The sequence below is a fragment of the Ceratosolen solmsi genome, unplaced genomic scaffold, assembly GCF_000503995.2.
Source record: "Ceratosolen solmsi marchali unplaced genomic scaffold, CerSol_1.0 scaffold25, whole genome shotgun sequence".
Classification (NCBI taxonomy): domain Eukaryota; kingdom Metazoa; phylum Arthropoda; class Insecta; order Hymenoptera; family Agaonidae; genus Ceratosolen; species Ceratosolen solmsi.
In genome coordinates this window covers 1,179,488-1,205,684 of record NW_011948444.1, presented here as the reverse complement: position 1 = coordinate 1,205,684, position 26,197 = coordinate 1,179,488, and the positions used below count along the sequence as shown (strand labels likewise).

Here is a 26,197-nt window from a genome sequence, read left to right as displayed (position 1 = left end):
GATGACAGATCGATGACTGAAAGCTACGATCGACGCACCTTGGAAGGAAATACGAATTTTTTTCACACCAAATTTGATCTATTTACTTTATTTTACAAACTCTGGATCAAAATAAGAAGAGAAAAAAAAACGAGGATATAATGGATAAGGTCTTTGCCATAGTGAATTTTCACGACCTTTTTATGAGTAGCGAACCGCAAACGTGACGAAAGCCCGAGGTGCATTATTTCCAAGAAGCATTTTCTAAGTTTCTATGACTTATCAAACTTGTCTCCGATTCCCATTGAGTATAAATGTAGAAACAGAAAGTAAAGAACTGTGTGACTGCGCGCGCGCGCGCGCTTGTGTGTATGCGAGAGAGAAATAGAAAGTAAAGAAGTGGGAAGAAGAGGGAAACAAACAGAGAATAGACAGAAAAATACAATCTGAATAAAGGTCCACCGTGTCAGCGAACCATTGCTACTAGTTTCTAGTTTATTTCTAGTTTAGTTTAGCCCATGAATAACATATATTCTCTCCCTTTCTTTTTTTCTTCAACCAGGTTCGTTCTTTCGCAAGCTTATCCGGGTCAGCGCCTTAGAATACAAAAAGTCGAGTGATTTTTTTTTACATTTAATCCCGCACAATGTAAACGTCCGCTTCTCCCATCGTGTTTTCCTTTTAGCAAACCCTTTCACTTTTCATATTCATTATTTTTTCCATCATCTTTATCGCATAATGCAACATTGTACTTCTCACGTTTTTTCACATTTCTTACATTGCCATTCTCCGCTGTATTTTATTACATATTTAATTTTTTTTAATCCACTTTAATTTTATGCACACTGATTTATTTTCATTATATTACACAGAGAACGGGTGTAAATAATTTGAATACAACTAAATTGCAATTAAGCGTGAATCGAATTATTTTTATTATCAATTTATCGTCATCCGCGCATTTTACCAACAACGATGCTTAATATTGATATTGAAAAGCCGAAAAACTTCAACAGACTGAGAAAATAATCATTACAAATTCATTACAGTACATATACTCTTAAATATAAAGAAAACTAAAAAAATTTATGTTAAAAATCCTTCAAAAATAATTCATTTTTCTTCCTATAACAAATTGGCAAAGCAATTATTTAATAATAAATTTAATATTATAACGAAATAAATTATTGAAATTTGTCAAGGTAAAAGATAGATGTTAATTGAATCAGTGCTAATATAAAAACATAAATGATAAATCTGAAAGATATAAATAATCTGATTAATACAATGCATATGTGTATTAATTATGCTCAAAATAGAGGATTTTTCGGCCAGTACAAATTGCCATTACAAGCGTTACATAGACTATCAAAATTTTGATGAGACGTCGTAAATTCTTGTGATGCTCCTTAACAATTTGTCACGGATATTCTTCTGCTTGTAAAGTATTCGCAAGTATTGAAATTTGGTGGCAGTTTTAGGTCTCATAATATTCTAATCAGGTCTGTACTAACGGTAGTCTATTATTTCATTCATTGTGTAGTACTAATGATTTGAAATCTCGTGTCGTCAATCGATCGTATTCCGATCCTGCGATTTCAGTTAACGATCGATCTTCAACCGACCGATCTTCTTTCTACACCCGTGAAAGCATAATGCACGTGCATAGTAAATAATGAATTGTTAATTTGAAAACGGAATTCTTATCATTAAACTACATTTGTACATTGTACTACATTTTTATATGTTTAAAATGCTTATATTATTATTATTGTTGTTATTAGCGATATTATATTGAATTAATTTAAAACAGCAATATCATTTTAAATTTTAAATTACTGTTCGAGAATTCCGTAAAAAAGCGAACTCTCGACTACTCGAGGGATAAACATTCTAAACGCGCCTTGGATTAACTAAATGTAAACAATTCAGCAAAACGTGGAATATCAAAAGAAAATACAATTTATAAACACATCTGGCGATAACAAAGCATCTATCGACGACAAGTCATAATACTTCTGGCATAATCAAGTCATAAAAATATAATAAGCAAAAAAATCACGTCGTTTGACATCCGAAAAAAGGGATATTAAAGGCAACACTGCACGCATACGCTGTTGTCAAACCCAAAGCTACATGTAGCTCGGATAGTGAAGCGAGAACGTGCCAAAGAAGTCCCCCTCTCATGGTATGACTGCAAGTAAGAAGCGCTCTGATTGTAGCCGTCAATAATGAAAGGATCAATTCGATTGGAGACGCCGAGAAAGAGGCGCTCTGATTGGAAACGCCAAGATGGCAATTCGTAAAGACCACGCGGTAGCCGAGAATGCTTTTAGGAAAGATGCCAGCAAGGCGCACACAGGAGTCTCTTGTCACTAGAGAAGCCGGCAAGGCTGTTTCTCCAAGGGAACGCCAAATAACAAGGATGTAGACACACATTAAAGGCCGATTAAAAGGCAAAGCCTAGTTAGTCATATCCAACTCAGAACAAGTGCAAGATAAGTGCAAATTCAAATCATGCACTCGCAGCAGTGCAAGACAAGGAAAAAGGAACGAGTAAACAGTAGTGCACAAGGCACAACATAATCACAACCTATAAGGAGCCGTTAGTGGCAAACTCAGCAAACAATACGAGGTATAGCCAGAAAAATACAAAACATAAATTAGAAGCTGCCGTACGAGGCACAACCTGCAGACATCACTAGCTGCCATCAAGAGCACAAAATCTGCAGAAGTCAGGAGGTAAAAGTTCCATTCCTTATTAACGATAATAATACACAATATGCCTCACAAGGTAGAGAACTGTAGATCGACCAAGCTCACACAATCTGCAAACGCATAAGGGGCAAGTTTAGTTCCCACAAGATAGACTTACGAGGCGCCGTACGCAGCAATATCTACAGACTAAGAAGAAGTGCCACGAAGAGCACTCCTGCAGAGCCTACAAAGTAAGCAATAAGACAATAATAAGGCAAACTCAAGCTACTGCCACGTGCCACTGCACAAGGAAGCACAGGGGTTTACGACGTTGTTCTTCTACGTGTATAACACCACCACCACGTACATCACAAATGTATCATCATAGAGGACCAGAAGGTTACGCCCTTCTACCTGTACATGCAACGCACATTACAGCTCTATATGGCAATAGCAGTACAAAACTCAAGAAACGAAGGCATTCAAGCATAAACTAAAAATCATTATACTACAATCAATGCAATTATCACAATAAACTAAAACAAATACCAAATCTATTTATTATTGAATACATGCACTATCCTGTCCACTTGCCCGCAATCCTCCCTTCCACCATCTGGGAGTTTACGCCTAACTCTAGATATTTGGCCCTCCTAGCCCGGTACTCTATTTTTAGACAATTACTTTATTTAAATTAACTTTCGTGATTTATGAAATTTCTTCATGCAAATTTTGTAAAATTCATGTATATAAAAATATAATTAAAATCAATTATTCACTATAAGAAATCATTCGTATTTGATGTTATTGAAGCTCTAAACAAATAAAAAAAAATACTTTTGAAATGATGGCCGTTTTTAATAAAAGCTTTGAAATTTAATATTAATTTTTAATTTATATATATATATATATATATATATATATATATCGTGTAATAAAAAACGATATTGCCGGTTAAGAAATAAATAATCAAAAGTCAAGTCGATCTGCGAGTTTGTCTTGTGATGACCGGAACAAGAGCACAAATAAGAATAGAAGATTTAACATATTTCGCAATGATAATGGGACGGGGGCAGCCGTTTGAATATATATGTGACATTAGATAAACAATAATCAATTATAGACCATTAATTCGTGAAACGCTTAAACTCTCAATTCACGCGTATGTGGAAAGACTTTCGCCGCCAGCTAGATAAGGAATCTCCCTTCCCATAAAGCAAAATTAGGTGGTACGGAGAGGGTGCGAGATGATTATAGAGTTACACGTTAAGCGATCAAATAAAATCTTAATTTATCCAACCATCATAAGTGAAAGTTTGTAATTTTGGCATAATCCTGTACTTTTGGGTTATTTACTTGAGGGGGGCATGTTTACGATAATTACCGGTTTCGCGAAAAGTATTTCACTTCCTTTGCTTTAACTTTTGATACCATCAACTTTGAAAATGCTGATAAAATCAGTAGGGCGGAACTTAGTTAAGGGAAATAGCACGGGTAAAGGTGGGTAAAGAATAGAGAAGTTCTGCCTGGAAGAAGGTAGTAAGGAAAGGTGATTTTCCAAAAAAGCTGAATGTCATGGTGAGCGTAGAAAACGTGTCTATTTTATTGATACATTCGTCATTATATTCGTTATCATGTATCTAATAATCAATGTATGGAAAATTATTTATTATAAGAATTCTATTAATCCATTATTCTTTGACGATTTGTATTATTATTGCAAAACTTCGTTTCTCTGAACTTTTGATTTCGTTCATATTCATATTTATTTATTCCGAAACGGATAGTTAATAGTTATGACAACTATATTTTACCTTACACTTGATAAGATAAAAAACGTAAATGAAAATAAATAAATTGATGTGTATTTAACTGTGAAAAAATATAAGAATCCAATACGTATTTTTTCATCGGTATTTAATATTATTAACAAATAGAATTAATTTTAATAATATTTATATTAAAAAAAAAAAAAAAATCTAAATCATTGTTTGAATATCAATATACTACATTAAAGTTTTTAAATATGAAAATAAATTAAGCAAATATATTTTATTGGGAATTCATTTATTATTAATTTACGCAAACATTTTATAAAAGAGTACGAATTATGTCCACATCATTGAAAATTAAATAAGAAAATATTAATTGAATATTTGAAGTATTTTACTTTTGTTTTTCAAAATATTTATTTAAAATTAATTCAAAAGTACTTTGTGCTAAGTAACTTAGTTATTTATCAGTATTTTTGTAGCATTAGTTTATAGAGCGGACAGAAAAGAATTAACAAAGTAAACAATATTTACGATGCATATATATCACTAACAATGGTAAATTTATTTTGGCATGTATACAATGACTTGTAATTAGCTGTGCATAGGATGTTGCCTCTGAAATAATGTTTTAAAGATTTTTTTTTGTCAAATAAAATCGGAATAATTTTAATAAATAATGAAAGACACAAGTTTTACTGCGTGCAAAAGTATTATATTAAAATATGAGAATTCAAGAAAATTTTCAATAATAATCAATCGTATAATTTGGTAAAAGAAAATATTGTATAATTCGTATAATCGAAAGTCTTGATTTATAAAACCAAATCGTTTATAATATCAGTCAAATATCAGTCAATCAGTCAAAATATCAGTCAGTAATTAAAGTAACAAAAATATATTTTATGCGTTACAAAACTTTTTTCGAAATAATTATTTGTTACATCCAATAATTTTCTCTTAATTTAATACTTTTTATGAAAATTTCAATTATTTATTTATATGTTCTTCAAATATTAATTGAAACAAAATGGGTAATTCTTAAACGCTTAATATTCATGAAATACGTTTTTGTACATATAATAAATGTTTGTTATAAAATATATTTGAGTTGACTTCAGCTTCATCTATAATTATAAGTTTCTATTTCTTGCTTGAATATTTTTTCCTATTCAATTATTTAAGGATTTTATTTCTCATTTGTAATCTGCGAATTTGATATCTATAATTATTTTCTTACTTTCTCAGTTTAACAGCTTAACAAAATTCAATGAAAAGTCATGTATGGCTTTTAAGGATTTTATTAATAAAGTATTATATACTATTAGTAGATTTATTTTCGTACTTTAATGAAATAAAATATCTAATACTTTGTCGATACCGAGAGATTAAGTCCATCTAGTAAGATTTTTATGATAAGGATGTATTTAACGATCCTGTAAAATTTTATCGTTCAGAAATAGTAATGCTTACGTGCTCGAAAGCTTGTAAGTTTTTATTTGCTTGAAAAATAGTTCTATAAAGACTAATGGCTTATTATTTAAGTAGAGACACAATGCTTTTTTATAATATAAAAAGATGGAATGATGCCTTCTATGTATTGAAAGAATATTATGTGTATAATAAAAATAATTACTCTATTAAACGTCACGTTAGTGTATAAATTAATATATAATTGGATATTTAATTAGATATAATCATGATATACATTTCATAGTAGGATTTATTCTAACCATTTCTTTACAAAATCGCACGAATTATAAACATAATTTAAATATACAACGGAATTTTTAAATAATACAAATTTACAATAAAGTAAATATATAAGGAAATGTAAAAAATATTCTAAATATGTCAAACTAAAACTATCACTACATAGTTTAGTTAAATAAATTTATTAAATAAAATACATAATTTGATGTACATATGAATAATACTTAAATAGTCTTGATTGACTAGTCTTGTTAATGTATAACTGTAAATGAATATAAATGAATTGAAAATAAATTCGATATATATGATGTAGAAATAATAATAGTGATCTTTTTTAAAAAACTTATAAAAGTATGAGCAGTCTGAGATAATTTCGTAAAATTATGGTAAAAAATCGATATGGTAAATCTACGAATATTTATTTATGTCGCATATAGAGTTATATATTATAATATTCACCGAGTAATATATAAGATGTAAAAACAAATGTATTTCTATATAATTATTATCTAACAATCATACAATATAAGCAAGAAGGGTTTGTAGTAAAAATCGTCAATAATTCATACCAGATATACATAAGTAAAATGGTAATACCAAATGAGGATTTCAATGTTCATATAATAATAGATATTGCTAAAATTTATCAGGAAATACAATCGATAATCATGCTTCTAATAAATGGTTGTACGTAAAATAATATTATTATTCGATTAAATACCACTGATACAGTATAACAAAATTGTTGTTGAAAAAACACTTTTTTTATGATAGTAAGAAAAACTAGTGGCTTAACCTTAATCCTGAAAGTAATCAGTTATGGCAGTTACAATAGTAAACTTATTAATTTAAAATTTAATGTTTTATTATATATATATATATATATATATATATATATGATTTTCTATATTATAATTTTCTAATATTATATGGCATATAATAAAAAATTTGAAATTCATTAGCTAAACGTTCGACATAATTTAAAAAATAGTAAAAATACGACTTGCTGAAAAATTTATATTCAAATTTATTATATAGTTTCTTCAAATACAATCATAAATCATATTATTTTAATTGCTTTTAAATTTAATTTAATATTTATCTTAACAAAATTAGAGTGAACTATCTATAAAAAAATATTAAAATCTTTAAAAAATTAGAAAACACTGCAATTTATACGTAATAAAATGACATTGTACAATTTTACAAATAATATTATGTATATACGTTAGTTCATAATGACGTATTTCAGAGTACTTTGGATATATATTAAACATGATATATTCGCATAATAGTCTCCGCTATCTTATAATAATATTAACACTAACGAGAACAACAATAGCAGTAATGACGATAATAATAACGGTAATGACGATGGTAGTGATTATTACAACGATGATGTTGAAGCTGACGATCATGAATAAGTTAAAATTATGTTCGAAACAATTATAAACGAAAAAAATCATTATGTACGTACTCGTATAATAGAAAATGACTAATCCTCAGATTATAGTTGAATTATATTATAACGTCTATATGAAAAAATACATCCATATCGAACATCTTTTATTATAAAATGTCAGTCACAAAAAATATTTATGATTATTATTATTAATTAGCAATATTCTATATATATATATATATATGGATGCAACGGCTTTACAATGAGCAACAATTGATCGAAAAATAAATTGAAAAGTGACGCTTGTAAAATTTTGAAAAAAATATTCCAGAAAGTAGTTGTATCGAATAAAGTGAATGTTGCAAAACTTTCATAAATAAATTATAATAAACAACAAAAATGATATTGAAGCGATGATAATGCAAGCTTGCACAAATACTTGTAGAAACTAGAGTCGGTACTTCATAATAATCGAATACTCCTACTATAAAGAGATCTTGTGCTGTGTCAAGTTTCACAGAAGATTATTGTGATATCGGCGCATGAGAACACATCGGTTTACTCGGCCTGATCGATCGGATGGTTGCATGCATTAGCTTAAACAAGAACGCGACAACTACGGAGTAACACGTCGCACAGGACTCGTGCATCCTGAATGCTTTAACAACTTGTTTTGCAAGTTACAAAGTCGAGAGCATAGTATATGATATATATATATATATATATCTTACTTTTTTTATTTAATTTATCAAGAAGAGCACATCCTCTCATTTTTCCTCTCTTTTTACAGAATTCTCTTAATCAGCAGTTCAATTCAGCGATTAAACATAAAAATACACACGCGTGCAGGCGCATATATCGTCTACAACGAAGAACAAACGTTTTAAAAGTGCTCGACTCATATTCAAATGAAAGCAAACTTTAATTTATAATATTTTACAAATATTACGTTTGAATCTTGTTATATTATTAAAAAATGATAAACGTATGAACAAACTAATAATCACTTTTATTATAATTTTTTAGAAATAGTCATTGCTTTTTTCAGCTGTTTTGATTATATCTTTATTGTTATTAGAATAAAAATATGCTAACTAAATTTATAATAAGCAGATTGATAGAAATTTGGAATTAATAATTCACTAGAAAAATAATATTAAAATTCTATTTTTATTGTTCAGCATAATTTTTGGTTTGACTTTTTACTATCGCAGTTAAAAATAATATCTAACATTAAGTGTATAAATGAAATTTTAGGTCGCTACGAGTATTTTAATTATGGAAGCTTACTACTTTCCTGTTTTATTTTGCACAATAATATATTATTATCATAATTACTTATGTTTAAACACTGACAATATTTTGAACCTGAATAATAAAAGTTTTCATATCAGCTGAAAAAAATTGTGATTAAACCAAATTTGGAAGATAATTTTATATTAATTACAATTTTTTTTTGTGCACATTTTGATATAATTCAATGTATAAAATTGTTAATACTAATCAGTTAAGTTTGATAAGATCTATAATAATTAATATAAAAATAGAAATTAGTTCTGAAACAAATGAAAATTTAATTAATATAAAAAATATTCATCTCAATAAATAGCATTGCACTTGTTTTTATTGAATGGATTCTTAGACAATATAGAATTATTTAAAAATATATTATAATTAATACTGGTTTAAAGTCTAATGAGTAAAAGGTCGTTAAAAAAGGTCTGTCTATGAATAAATAATTTATACCATTTTTACTCAAAAAATGTACCAGTGAAAGATTTTTAAGTATTTTCTTATTATACTAAATTATACTTAAATTTATTATTCAGCACCATTTTAGATATTATCTAGTATATTATAAATATCTATAAATTATTTTAAAATATATCTACAGATAAATTATTGATGAATATAGCATATATATAATAATAATTCATATAATCCATTAACAGTCTGTATTGGATTTACAAATATTCAATTTTAACTTGCATTATACGATACCGAATCGTTCTAGTTTTAACAATTATAATGGAAATAGACCGTAGTTATTCAGGTATGTGTCGGTAAAGTAATCTGGTGGAAATAGTAATCTCGATCTCGAGTTTCGATCGATTGTACATCAATTTAAGATCTATGCAGTCTATAGTAAGTTCTCTAAGCGCATCAACTCCGTATTTACATGTACGCATGAGATGTCATGCTTTCTTGTAATTGTGTAAGCATCTCCTAATATCGCCATTACCAGTCGCGCAATGATCAAAGAGCTCGTAATTATTGAATATTCGACGCTTGTTACATTATGTAAATACATATGTTCTCAATTTATTAGATACCGAATGAAAAAAAAAAATTTTAGAACATTTATTAAAAAAAGAACATGACAAAGAATTAAATTACACATAATAAGAGTAAGAAATAAACAACAGAGATGTAATAACTTTGTGTCATAATAAATATGAAAATTTTTAAAAATATTTTATAATAAATAACTTTGTGTATTACTTTCCCTAAATACTTTTTTTTTAAATCATATCTTTAGCGTGCCTGTCTTTAACAATATTTATTTTATCGTGTATGTTTCGAAAAATATTTTTTAAAAATTATAGATAAATAATATTGTTTCAAAGCTAGTTCAGTAAATTTTATTTATTATTAATAAATACATGGCGTCACAAAGCAATAAAGTTGATATATCAAGAAAAGATATTCAATAGTGTAGAAGATTTTAGGATTTCGAAAAGCTAAAAACAATATATCCATAAACTATAACCTTTGCCAAAATATGAAATCATATAATAGAATTTTATAGTGTTTTTTTTTTTTTTTTTTTTTTTTTTTTTTTTAATAAAACTGTTAGATTTTACTTATTTCACGATTTTCATAAATTTTAGTGACTATAACTTGTAAAGAAATATGTTTTAATATATTTTAATGTATTAGAAATGATAATATATTTTCGCTTAAAACATGTGAAAATTGACAATTTCGTCACACGAATTTATTGATTTATATATATATATATATTATTTACAAATATGGAAAATGTGCTTTTAAGAAAACTGCGTTGAAAAATATTCTAAACTGTAAATTCTAAACGGCAGATTATACTTTGTTTAGAAATCAACACTGATACGGAAAAACCTCTTAAATTTAAAAAGTAATATAAATATCGACTCTTTTATTAATTAAAAAAAATGTTTTAAAGTAAAGAGCCAATTAAGAAAATTTAACTATTAACTGTTATTTTCACTCCGTAAGTCCATCGGCCTCTAAATATTCTAAATACATAAATAGAAGGGCAATTACTAAGATATTAAGAGTTCAATAATGATTCTAACTTACTATCTTTTATTACTCAAGAAACGTTAAAAATGGCGCCTAATAATACGAATTGGAAACAATTAAAACACCGTATATATAATAAAGTTGTACAAGAATTTACGATATATTATATTTCAGCTGTAATAAGGTATTATAATTGTCTTGAAGAATGATAATCATAATATGGCTATAGTTTATCACTAAAGTTTGACCGATTAAAAATAACAGCATAACTATTATCTGCCCGTAAAAGATGATTCATTCTAGTTGTCAAAAGCTGAAGCGAAACGGAGCTTTTGCACTTTCGATAACGATGAACCATTTTTTAACGATCCTTAATTAATTCAAATAATTTATTAGAAATTAATGCTTTCTTTTTTCTTTGTTTTTCTTTTTCTTTTTTTTTTTATTAAAAAAGCTATTATACAGGAGAGATTTTAAACAATAATTAATATTTAAATTCGTTAAAATTGTACTCTTTTTAAACATTCATTCATAAGAACTGAATGAAAATAGCCATTGAATTTTTTGCTTGCATTTTTAGCATTTGTTTCTTCTTATTTTAAGTGTGAAAATATGACAATTTTCATTGGCTTCTAAATTGAGTGTCGAGATATTTGATATTTCACAAATTGTATTACACAAAGTATCAATGTCTCTGATCAAAACATATGAAGTGCAATAGGCAAGAATATAAATAAAGATAGAAGAAATGAGCCACGAGGATTTAATTAGAAATGAAGCAATGATAAATAATCGGACGGAAATAGATTTAATACTAACCGTTTTTACAAGTTTTTAATGACTATTAGTATTATAGCTTAAATGCTATCGAATGGATCAATCTGTTTGTTTATATATTAAATAATATATACATATATACCAATTTAATAATGACTACGTGCAGTTAAAAGTAAATCATAAAAATTGAACTTTTACATTTAAATATTTGAAATTTTTAGTATTTTTAATAATTTAAAATCCAAATACATATGCTCCGAAATTTCGTTTATATTTTTCGTTTCTATTATCTACAAAGTCGTAAGATAATAATTCTAATGATCTCTAGAGGAACTTTGTCTCTGATAATGTACAAATCGGTCTATTTAATAAATTATGTTTATTATAATAATAATAAATATTTAATAAGTTGTGAAAAAGATATGTTCATAAATTTTTATATTTTTAAATATATACACAAGAAGTTTCAACAATAATAGTTATTATTCACTTGTAAAAACGTACTTTATGTATAAGAGTACTTTATGCATTAGAATATATTCATAAGCAGTTTAGAAAATATATTGTGTGCTCTGCTTCAACCACATATATTCTTTATAACTTAGATATTTAAATCGAAGAAAATTTTTGTCTGTTCAATGTGCATAAAATGAACTTGAATAAAAAATGAAATATTTATTTTAATATTTTATCTGTTACAATTTACGTAATAAACTTTAAAAATAAAATAATAATGATAAATATTAATATCATAACTAATAATCAAATGTACAAACTTTATGCTTTCCGAATATTAAATAAATGTTTTTAAGAAAAAAGAACTGAATCAAAATTATTACGTATTCACTATTTTTTATATCTATATTTATCTTAACCTACATTTTACGTTCATTTATATTAATTATTATATTACCATATTATATTAATTATGTATTTTCTAACTGAATATAACTGAATGTAATCGATGTTATAAGAACATAATCCTATGAGAGGGTTTTTTAATTAGCTTAACGTCGGCTTAATTTGTGCCTACAACATGATAGACGAATCTTTTTCTCTTGCAGCGTGGATGCGCGTGAGCGAGACTTTTACTATGCCGAACGTTGGTCGGACGAGAAAGTCTTTTCCAACCGAGCCTATTTCATGCCGGAAAAGAAGCCTGCAGTCCTTGGGGTCGACCACATTCGCGAGGATGACGCCGGTATTTATAGGTGCCGTGTGGAGTTTCGCATCGGTCAAACTCGGAACTCTAAAGTCAACTTGACCGTTATAGGTAAACTTATCCATAAGACTTATTTGCTATTGTCCGTTATTTTAATTTTCTTAGTCTTTGAATTTAATTAATAAAATGATTTTGAATTCAAATTTATATTTTATCTTTATAACTGCGCTATCGTTATATATATATATATATATATATATTCTTGCAATTTTAATATTTAGATTTGTAATATTAATATACTACATAAACAATAATAATGATTTCGTTTTCATCGTCTCTCTCTCTCTCTCTCTCTCTCTCTCTCTCTCTATCTCTCTCTCTCTCTCTATGTATCTATCTATTTGAAATTATGCATCTATTTTTCATATTATTCATTTCCGCATAAATAGAATTCTCTTATTAAATCCATATCAGTAAAATTACTGGAAGAAGTTACCAATATATCGTATTCTCAATATTCCCAACATACTTTACATTCAACTATATTCTTTCATTTTATTATTTTCTATTATCATTTTGTTTCCAAGTTCTTTTTCTACTTTAATATATGGACTGTAATATTACTGTAATATATACACTACATAGTCTTCATCTTTTCGCCAAAAACATTCGTTTGCTGCACTGACAAGACGTTTCTAATTACTCTGTTATCGAATTTTATTTCCTACTCTGCATTTAATATATAAATGCCAAAATGTTCATTATAAAACAAGCCATTAGTTTAACTATTTAAAGATTTATTTATAACTATTTATTCGATCTCTATTATAATTTCCTTTATAAAGATAGTGGTGGTAAATTTTATAAAAATTACCTGAGCAAAGTATTAATATTTCGTGTTATTGACTCAGCAAATTCCTATTGTACTGAAATCAGACTATTATTATGCAAATACAGAGACTTTAAAATATGATTAATAACTCTTTATTTGCATTTATTTAAATTGTTTAGATTGTATTTAATTAAACCGCTATTGAGAATTTTATAACACATATTAACTAAATGACACATGTATTCACTATTTCTTCAGAAAATAATTTCTTTTTGTTCAGAAAAAACTTCACAACACTGTTATTATTTTTTATAGTTAACTTTAATTTTGCATTATTTATATTAATATTTTAATATCCTCTCTCTTCGATAAAATTGTACTAATTGTTTTTGTATTTGTTTTTATGCATTTTACTTTTAATCTAAAAAAAACTAGCATAAAAAAAAATAAGATTTAATAAGTTATTATTTTTACTACCATATATCACTTTTTAAATTTATATAAAATTCAATACAATATTGTCAAAATTCTTTTCAATTACTATATATTAAGTGGAAATAAAAGAATTTTATTAGATTGTAACAATATTAAACAATTACTATTTATAAATTTAATGTAATATATATGTAACTTTCTACTTGTTTTATCTTGTTATATCTCGTTACTTAAATAATACGCTTATGATCAGTTACTGACATTTTTAATTTTTTTTCTTTATTATTTTTATATATAAATCAATTTTATTGGAATCTATTCTCTTAGATACTCATCTAAGATTTATTTTTAATTAAATACTTTGATAATCTATAGTCTATAACATTGTATTAAACCAATTAAACTATATTTGATTCCATTTCTGAACATTTAAATTCTTGATTTCCTTTTAATCTTTTCTTTTCTTTTGCACATTTACAATTTCAAAAAATTGTGCTTTTAAATTTTTCATATACTTCACCCAACTTCACTACGCTATAGCTCCTTAGATTGAAAGTATGACTCATTGAAAAGTACAAAACAGGTGCTCCTAGACACACACACGCGCGCGCGCGCACACGCACAAATGTTGACAATCGTATCGATTCTGCTCTAAAAAACTAAAAATCTGTTAATTCTATTTTTTTTATCCAATTAACATCTTTCATTATCATTAGTATATTTATCAGCATCATAATTTTTTTTTTCTTAATATTCGTCGATTATCGAGTTATTAAACAATATTTATAAGGATATCAGAACAGTATATTAATATTTATTTCAAAAGTTTACAAAACGACATTATCTAATTTTTTTCTCTGCCTTTCATTGTTTTTATGCAACTCTGCTTAAGTAGACTTTTTCACACTTATCATATTTTTTCTACATCTTTTTTCAACGTTACTTTTAAGAAATAAAACGTCGAATATTCGATTACATTATTATTTATAGACTACTAATATCATTATTATATACACATAATATAACAAGCAACAATTTTAATAATTTTTAAGATGCGTCCTCTTATAATTTCTCATATTTATTATTTACATACGCAGACATACGAATGAAATCAATTATGATCTAAGATTCTAAAATACATATGTCAAAGGAGTCATATTTTCCATTGATTTTATTTAAAAAAATATACAAAATAGAATAAAATAAATATCTTTATCGTTATCGCTTTAAAGTCGTGAAATCTAACAGGAATGAAGTGTATCGGTAAAAGATTATGGTAAACTAGATATTTGATAGAAAATGTAGCTTAAGGCTTTATATTTACATTTGATCTGAATATTATTCTATATAATGTAAATTAATACTGAATTTAACATATTTTAGAAAATACACTTATCATGTAAAATAGTTCCACGGCATATTTTTCACTCAGATTGAAAATTCAAGTCTTTGTAGCTGTTATATTTGTTCATCTAAAATCAAAGAGACATATTAATTTCATATTTATTAAAGGAAAGTAACTGTAGAATCCTATGTTAAAATTTTTAATATAAATCTTAGACGTTAGAAACAATATTTCAAATGAAAGGTGAACTGACTAACTAATTAGTGTACTTCATTTATAAATATTCCGTAAATATTACCTCGAGATTTAGAGTTTCGACGTTTATTTATTTTGCATTTTCTCTTTATGCACCTACAGTTCTTTCATATTTTAAAATTTATTTTTATAATCGAATTAATCAGATTACATAATTCTAGTCATTATAAATATAGTGCGTATAACATCTTATACATTTATTTCAAATTTAAATATAATAATTCGACTCATATAATTATTAACAATAGTATAGAAATTTCTAACATACAATACATTATATTAAATGAACAAATTTTAAGTAAACAATAGTAATTAGCATTACAGCTCTTTTTAAATATTATCTATTTAAAGATCAAATTTTTTTTTTCTTTGGTCTGAAAAATTATATCATTGCTTTTATTGTAATGTAATATCCGGATTAAAAATGTAAGTGAAAAATACTATTAAAGTAATCCTAATAAATTTATTTTAGTTTTATTAAGTTTCAAAAGCCAATTAAAAAGGATCAAACTGAGAATAATACAAAGTAGCATAAATAGTATGAAAAATGGAATAGTTAACAAAAAGTTTTACGATAAAGCAGTAAACGATAGGATTACGATAAGGAAAAAGATAGGAAGTCGAGGGAGAGAAGGCAAGAAAGGAGGACGGAAAAAAGTATTAGCTGCTCACCTTCCATGTCTTGATCCGCAGTTTTACCGAATGAGAAGTATCTCTGGAGTATCCGAGTTGCATTCATGTGCGCGCATATAATGCTCTTTGAATATGTTTGACTCGAATTTAAGAATGCATTGCATTATCTCCGTGCTTATCGTTCATTTCTTCTGTACTTCGACTATCCTTCCATCAATATATCAATTCCTTTTAACTCGATTCTTAAGAGCAAATCTTTGTTACAGTATCCCCTTAACTATGAGAATAGAATGCACCTTTCAACCACACGTATGGTTTTATTATTCTTATCATTGTACAATTTTCTAGTTTATATATTAAAATGCAGTTAAATATCGTGTTTTTACTACAGTAGTCTCTTTTTACAATAACAGTATAAATTTTTATAAGATAAATAATAATAATAACTTTAACGCTGTCTTTTATTTAATACTTTTTTTTATATAAATAATATTGGAATAAGTTTAAAGAGCTTACTTATTACAGCGCTATTTAAGAATATTTTTAATTTGTAATAAAAGAATAAAGCATTTAAATGATTACAAATTAATATTCTTACTGTATTGGTTATAATATTAAATATTTTGGAATAATGAATTTTCAAATTTCTGTCGATTAATATTCTGTTTACATAACATTAATTATACGAGGCTATAAGATGTCAATAAACTATATTCCGTATCATAGTTTTATTTCTTAGTAATTCTCCTTATATTCGAATATTGAATGCAATATACCGTTGAAGAGATAAAAAGCGATGCTTTAGCAAATTTTAAATAACGCCACTTAAAGCTTAAATTAAAGTAAATCTTGATGTCATGTATAGTATAAAAATATATTAATAAAAATAATAATTATAATAATAATAAAGTACACGAAAGAAAATGCGGTTATCGTTAGTACTACGTTTGGATGACTTAGCATTACCTTATAAAATGTAATTACTGGTACGGTTACCAGTAATATAGCCCATAATTTTGTTAGGATAAAAATACTACATCTTTCTTATTCTACTTCTTACGGACTTTTTGATTATCTTAAAGTCAGTGAGACAGAGAGGAAATGAGAGATAGATAGATAGATAGATAGAGAGAGAGAGAGAGAGAGAGAGAGAGAGAGAGAGACAGATAGATGGATAGACTGTTAGGGAGAGGACGCACGAAGTGAAAAGGTATGAAAAGTAAGAGAGTAAGAGAGAACCGTATGAAAGCGCCCACTGGAGACTATGTAAGAGTCCGTAAATTCAACTGGAGCATTCCCTGGAGCAAACTTTGTCAAAAGATCTCGCTGGATTATAATTTCTGTTAGTAGCTCAACCGCAAAGCGAGCGAGCGAGCACACTAGCAAGTAAAAGGCGAATTGAGAGAGAGAGAGAGAGAGAGAGAGAAAAGAGTGAGAGGAAGCTAGGAGGAAGAAAGACAGGGGAGAACGTAGGTTGCAAAGTACGCGAAGGCCAAGTAGTTTTGAAGTGCAATACGTGAGTTCACACAAGTGTCATATGACAAGAAGTGAGAGAATGAAGGAAGAAGTAAAAGAAATAGAATAATGAGAAAAACTATATGATGTCTATCCTATATGAAAGACTTTCTTTCTTATACATCATACTTGTAGGTGACTACTGTATGGAGCTAAATACAATTACATTCGAAAGCACGTGCATACAGTTATAATATTTGAGCACTGCAATTATACATATAAACACCGTTTTTACATCAGCATCGCTTTAAATATTGAATATAAAAATGATTAGTACTAATTGTAAAATAATGTATTAAAATTTTTTAGTTCTTAAGTAGGTATAAGTTAAGTAATTGTAACGTTTAGGGAACTGTAAGTAATACGAAAATTTTTAAAAATTTAATTGATTGATGTTATAAGCGGCATTTATTATTATTATATAATTATTTCGAAGAAAAGAAACGTAACTAATATTAAATTTTTCTTATTTTCAATAAGTAAAAACGTGCGTTTAGTCGTGTATATTAAGAATAAAGAAGCAATTAAATTCTTTGCATGTCAACAATATTATAATATTTATAATAAAGTACAATTCATCTCGTTTCCATAATTTAAAAAAATACTAACTACTGAATTTAATATGCACCTGTCGTTAATTTGTTTTCTAGATGATTATTGCACACTTTATACAGTTTGATAAAGATTTTTATGACAAAGTTATAATAGCTATTACGTTTAAAACTAAGCAAATGACTGACTATAGAATTTCTATTATGTTAACCATTACATAATATATTTTACCATTTACATAAAAACTACCAATTATACTAATTATCAACAATTAAAGCTACGTTGCATTTATACTACGGGTTTCATAATATGATAAAATGCACTTGAAATTTACTGGTTACGTGATTATATTAATATTAGCTCAAAAAGACTACACTAACCGCTCGCATGGGCTCCCCGAGGCTAATACACTGATTCAATGACAATGCCCGGAAGGTATTTCTCTAGCTAAATACTATACAAAGTAGCTTTCTGAAATTTATAATAATAACAAAGTCATAAATTAGCACATCGCGTAGAGTATGAGAGTTATACTGTAATCATTCTTTTTTTTTTTTTCATATACCTATGATAAATACGATGCCCATGTTATGGCAATGAAGTAGCTTGTTCATCCTTCTCTATTTATTGTTCTTACTCACTTCATGTTCAGCATACAATAGTCGTTATGTAGTCACGTATATACTAATCTAATAATCACTTGCACTTTATTTACTTTTATTGCTTTGTTCGTGCTCTTTATTTGGATACATAATATTTTATACATTGATTATAATAATTCCATTTAACGCTTAATTTTGTCATATTTGAATTTGTAAATCGTATTAATACTTATTGTTTTAGATTTACGGGATCACATGTACAGATGAAAAGAGCATTGATTTTGATATTTTCATTTCATTTACATAATATGTATTTCATAATATGTATTTTATCCATAATTATAAACATATATTCCAATTCGTAGGAATAGTATATACAATAACACAATATAAAAGAAATAATAATAAGAGAAAGCAAGTAGATACGAAAATATACATTTGCTATATATATATATATATATATATATAATTTTTACTATTACTAACATATTTATGTGTACTTCCAATATATTTGGAAATTGAGAAATATGATATTTGCTCGTAATTGTCAAGGATCGACGATTATTAGAAAAATATTAGAAAATTAATGTTGTTATTTGTATAATTTTATCATTAATCTTAATATTAATATTATATTCATAATTTTAAGAAAAACATATTCATATATATGTGAAATGATTATTTTTAATTAGAAAATGAACATTGTGAAATAATAATACTAAACTTTCTAATAAAATTTCTGCTTTAAGAAACAAATAGAAAAAAATATATTAATTTCAACATTATATCGAAAACAGTTCAATAAATAATGAAAACTATTAAATTATTTGAAGAAATTAATGTACTGTAAATGTAGATATGATTACATCATAAAAAATATTATATGACGAAAAATTCATTATTCGATTAATTTATATATCTATTATTTGTGAAACTAACTTTTTTCACTAATTAATTTTGCCAATCATTACAATATTAAAAATAGTTATTAATATTCTCTATGTAGGTGTTATCTACTTCAGATTTATGTTATTGGCTAACACGAATAACTATGAGAAACGTTAAGTTGTTGAATATATGAGTAATAAATTTAATTGAATAAAATAATTAGTTTTTATAAAACATTGTAAATTGAAAATAAAAATTAAATATATGAAATTATAAATCGATGATATCTATCGTTCTATCTCTTAAGTTGTGAATTTTTCTATTTTAGTTTTGTCTTGTATTTCAACTATTCTTACCTTACCTTCATATCTTTTTTATTTATTTCCTTAACCCTTATAAAATTTGATTGTTTTCCATGTTTTGCTAACATTTTATATCTTTATATTATATGATCCCTTAATTTTTTGACTGTTTATGTCATTGCACTTCCAAAGTCGTATATTCTATTGCGATATTACGAATTGTCATACTTGACTATTCGTGAATAATTTAGTCAAATACAGTACTGACTAACTCAAGATAAATCTATCTGCACTACTCTCTCGCTCTCTCTCTCTCTCTCTCTCTCTCTCTCTCTCTCTCTCTCTCTCAAATTATCTTAATCTTTCTTTATCTTATTCATATAGATGCATACTATCTCTTTGTCTCTTACCTTCTTGACCTCTTTTTTCCCTTGATACTGTGTTCTTAACTCTATATTTTCTTTCGCTCCACAACACCTTTCTTTTTCTGTTTCTAAAATTTAAATATTATTTCATTTCTTAAAATAATGAAATTTACATAAATGAAAGATTTTGTGAGAAATTATACTTTAGTTAAGATACTTTTAAGAACTCTTAAAATGTTCAAATAAAAAATTCAACATTTGAACGGAATTTTCTAGAAAAGTATTGTTTACATTCAATTGTGACAAAAGTAACTTATAATCACAAATTATCGAGAATGCTAATTAATATTTTTACTAATCAGACCAGAATATGATATATATAGTCACTAAAATTATCAAAAAGCTCAAAAAATTTTATACTTAAATGAAATGTAAAACTATATTTTTATTAATAATAAAGTGATAATTGAACTTTATTATTAAAAGAATTTATGTTAATATCAAAAATAATCTTATTGACAATGGATTATTTAAAAATCTGCAATAAAATTTCTAAAGCTTTTGAAGTCTATGAAGTGATACTTGTATGCATTAATAGGCAATATTATGTAAATTAATATTGATATAGTTTTTTAAAATTCTCAACATACATCTTCAAAAGCAGAATCCTTTAACCTTGTTATATCACATTCCTTTGACCAATGACATTAATTTAATATCGGTTAAACAAATAATTTAAATTATCCAAATTCATTTGGTAAGGAAATAAATACGCATTGCCACGTTAAAATTTTTACAATAAAAACATCATGTAATAAAAATAAATTTTTCTATGATTTAGACTGGTAATAAACCACATTTTTAAATTTGCTGTTTTCAAATATTTTGTTAAATTAATTGTAATTTAATTTGATTTTAAATAAAAAAGGATTTATTCATAAAACACAAATAATCGAATATAAAAAAATATTTAACTTTTAATAAAATACTGCTCAACAGAGCTAACTTTAAAACAGGAATACTCATTTTTAATAATAGCAAGAACAATAATATCATCGTTGTTCATGTTGTTGTTATTATTATTATTATTAGTAGTATTAGTAGTATTTATAATAAAATATTATTAGAACAGATAAAAAAGTATTATAAAGTATATAAAAGGATAAAACGATTATAAAAACATTTAATGTAAGATTTAACCTTCATTAATAAAACGCCGAGAGGTTATAGATTTTTACGAAGGAGGTGTTGCCTAATGATTCTCCTTCCCTCAGAAACACTATGACACTTATCACGTACCTCTGTATCACTCTTATGTACGGCTCGCACTCTTTCTCCCTCCCTCCTTATCGCTCTCTCTCTCTCTCTCTTTCTCTCTCTCTCTCTCTCTCTCTTTCTCTTTATTTATATTATATTTAGCTTCATACGCATATATAACCTAATAACATAAATGCGCCCACAATCTTACAATTGTCAAATGGTCAAAAATTAAAAGATTAAACACATTGTATAACATTAAAGTATTACTGGTATAATACAATGTGCCGTTCTTTAAAAATATAAATGTTTGATTACGTTTCAACTCTATATATTAAATTAATATTCATTTGTTTATAAATAACATTCATTAGTGTTTTATTATAAAATCAATGTTAAATTATGATTTCAAAACGTATTATTTCATACTAAATATGATCGATATTTCACACCTTTCGAAACGAAAATTCATTCCAATTAAATAATACTTTTTGGGAAAGTACGAATCATATTATATTTGGTATGCAATTCAGCATCATTATAAAACAAATTTGATTAAATAATATCTATAATTATAATAATATATTTAAAAAGTTTTATTTTGATTAAATTGAGTTAATTATATTATTGAAAAAAAATAATACATATATATGTGTTGACTGTCTTTGGGATTTGGAAAATAACGTAAAATAAGATGGAGAAAATATATTGATTATATACGAAGGTCTGTGATTCATTGATCAAAGAGTAAAATTAAAGATTACAGGCGATTGAGAGAGAAAGAGGAAACAAGTGGCAAAAGAGAAGGAAATGGAACTTTGACTGGAAATCGAGCCGAAGTTGAGCAATACATGAATTAGAGTGTTTCTTATTTACCAAAAAGCTTAAAGATTATCAGGAGGATAGGGTGAGGGTTATGTAGAGGTTACGTCTGTAAACAGAAGATTACGATCGGAAACTATAGAATACAATAATTCGAGTAATGTAATTATGCATTTATCCTCCACGTTGAACATGCTTTTATTTCATCTTCAATGCAACGCGTCATTGAAAAATTGAAATAATTAATTAAAACTTGACATGGAACAAAACTGATCAGATCTTTAATTCCAATCATTAAAAGCTCCCGTGTCTCTTTCTCCCTTTAACGATCTACCTCTATCTTTATCAATTTATTCATCCATATAAATAAATATATATATATATATATATATTTAAGCTCCAATAAATGCGACATTCCCATATGATGAGCGAGTTAATTTATTCTTTGGTCCTCCACTTCACACTCATGATATACCGATATTTCAAATATTCCTAACAAGTTTTAGAAAGCTATTATAATCAAAAGGATACCAAAAAATATATATATACATATATGTAATATAAGTAAAACAAATTCTGATGATATGATTATACGTATAAATAATAAACCTAAAATACTATAAAAAAGAATCAGTATAAAAAAGGAATTACTTTTGATTTTACAATTTAATTTACGTTTCATTAATCATATAATATAATTTTGAAGATATATTCATTTAATACTGATGTATGTAACGATATTATAAATTACTTTTATATCATCATTACTTCACACATTTAATTATACATTTTAAAATAAATTAAAAAGATTATGACAAATTTGCAATATAAAATTTTAATTAATTTTATTAGAAATATTAAATATATATTAAATATAGTTGGCAACACACCTCGTATATTGAATTAACGTGGACATTCATTTCTGCTTATAATTCGGTAATAACGTATAAAATATTCTAAATTGCAATAATTAAAAATAATAAAATATTGCAAAAGTAAAATAGATTAACGTAAAATCGACTAAAATGTATATTTGATAAAAAAAAAATATGAATCTTCTCGAATTTTGATTTTTTAATTGCATATCAAGTTTCACTTTTATTGATTTAGATAGATTTAACCACCCAACCAAAATATCTCGAAATTTAACCTTCATTGTGTACGAGAAAATTCAATAAAATTAATAAAGAAAAATATATATTTTAAAAGTTTGATATTAGAATAGTGCGAGAGTAAAATCTTGAATTGAAAAAGAGAATAGACGAAGCAAAGAGAAATACACAGTTATACGAGGGCTATAGAAGATGAGCTGATTATAGTGCGAACTACAAAACTGTCGAAGCAATTATTTTTTCGTACTCGTTCACATTAAATGAGTATTCTGTTAACCGAAAAAACATGTGTGGCTAAATTTCGGGATTAACTTCCATCTTGCTGAGAAAACTCTGATCTAGAAACTAGGAAAGATCATTTTCATGTCATTCCTTTTTATCATTATTATTTCATTTTCCATTTTATTAATTTTAATAAATACATTTGAAAATCGACTTTTTTGCAATTATCGAAGATATTAATATCGAAACTCGATAACACTTTAACACTTGAAATTCTATGAATATTTTTACCAACAACGACACTCTTCTTGTTTGTTTATTACAGTATCATTATAGATTTTGTGGAGTAGAAAGGAACTCTGTAATTAAGTGGTTTGTATGGAAAGTTTTGAAGAGTCAATATCTTCGTCTTACCGAAATCGATGTATTCTATCGGATTAATTTAGAAATTTCATTACGTATATATATATATATATATATATATATATACACATATCTGATTTCTTATATAATATGTTTTATTTATTATATATTACGGTTATCAAATTATTATTATTATATTAAATTATTTTATTTTTTAAAAAGATACAATATTTAATTTGTATAATTGATTAAAAAAAAGAAAAAAACTTTATATCATAAGTAGCGACATGTTACATGATACATAGAATCTTAATTCCTTATTAAAAAAGTTGTAACGTCGAATAAGAACGTAATCCAAAATTGATGCACTGTAAACACAAATAATGAAAATTAATGCAAATCAATGAGGATATAATATTTCGAACAATAAATATGGTCTTTCGTAATTGCAAAGATCATTTTGAAGAAAACGTTGAATGTGCTATTATAATAAATAAATACAGTATAAAAGTAAGTAAAAAAATGTTAATTGACAAATCCGAGCTTGTAAGCTGTCGCATATGAAATTAAAAAAATATATAAAAACAAACATTTACTTTTCTACGAATTAATACAAATTAATTGACGAAAGTATTCGAAAATACTTTCCTGAAATATTACGAAAAATTTGTTAATCAATGATTTATTAATAATATAATATTCATATTAATTATATTTTTAAATTCATCAAAGTATCAATTAAAATTATAATGAAAGTATTAATTAAAATTTATTCTGATACATAATATAATATGAGTAGGTCGGAAAGAAAATACGAGGTTAAAAAAAAATAACAATCTTAATTTACATATAAGGCTTTAGCTTATGATAAGTATGTGCAGAATAGAAAAAGGAAGGAGAGAGTCCTAAGAAAATAGTGTACCTTCTATTGTGGTTGACTGCCGAGGTATGAACACATCTAACTTTCCTACCCTTTATTCCTTTTCACAATTCAAACATGAAAGAAGAGTAGGAGCGAATGAGAAATAGAGAAAGCTCGCGATAAAGATGCTTTCCTTCGTTTCCACGAATCGAGGTTTCTCCAGTCGATTCTACTTTTCGATTAGGAATCACATCCGTTTCCACTCATAAAAATGTGAACTCCGTTTCTTTTCACTCGCATGCTCTTAATCTCTATATCCTTCTTATTTTTTGGACTACGGCCGCCCATATTACGATGGTAGATTCTTATCTGTAAAGAAGCAAAGTGAATGAGAAGGAAAAAGAGAAGAATATAGGTCATGTGAAGCAACAAATCCACTTCACTGGATTTGTCGCAATTTAAAAATGACGACCTTAACTCCAAGAGCACAAACCTTTGCTTGAGTAAGTTTTTCCTTTTCTTTTTTCCCCTTTCTTATCCCAGTAAGCTCCAAAGAGTTTTTCATCATTATAATTAATAAGACTTTTTAGTGGCTAAAATTCTTTCTATTAATAAAATTAAAAAAAAGGAAACAGATTTATTGCGATGACTGGACGTAGTAAAAAATTAAATTTCCTGATAGGGGCTATTGCTTTGTACCGCAATTTTTACTTAATTAAAATTATCTTGTAAAATATAATTTGTCAGAATATATCCTTCGGATAAGATTTTTACGATGACATAGAGAACTGTAAGATATTAGCCGCTATGCGCTTACTATGTAAATTTGAATATTGCTTTGATCATTATAAAAGGTTTCTCGAAAAATATATACGTTAAAAAATTTGTTCTTATTCTCTTTTTACGTGAGTTTTTTTATTTAAAAAATTGAAGTATTAAGAGGGCCATTTCTATAATCCAATCCGAAATCTTTATATCATAGTTGAGCAATAGTAATAAAAATTCGAATGCTAAAATATTAATTAATATCTGTTTATTCGTATGATTT

The 26,197-nt window shown here is 26.3% G+C and overlaps 1 protein-coding gene across 1 annotated transcript in view; it reads left to right on the top strand.

The window, feature by feature from the left end:
• The window catches only part of LOC105366072 (neural cell adhesion molecule 1), a 174,195-nt gene that overhangs the window by 75,543 nt on the left and 72,455 nt on the right, over positions 1 to 26,197 (top strand). Inside the window, exon 3 of the mRNA XM_011504387.1 lies at positions 12,690 to 12,898. Within this exon, the coding sequence (XP_011502689.1) occupies positions 12,690 to 12,898 (209 nt within the window). The remainder of the gene's footprint in view (positions 1 to 12,689; positions 12,899 to 26,197) is intronic.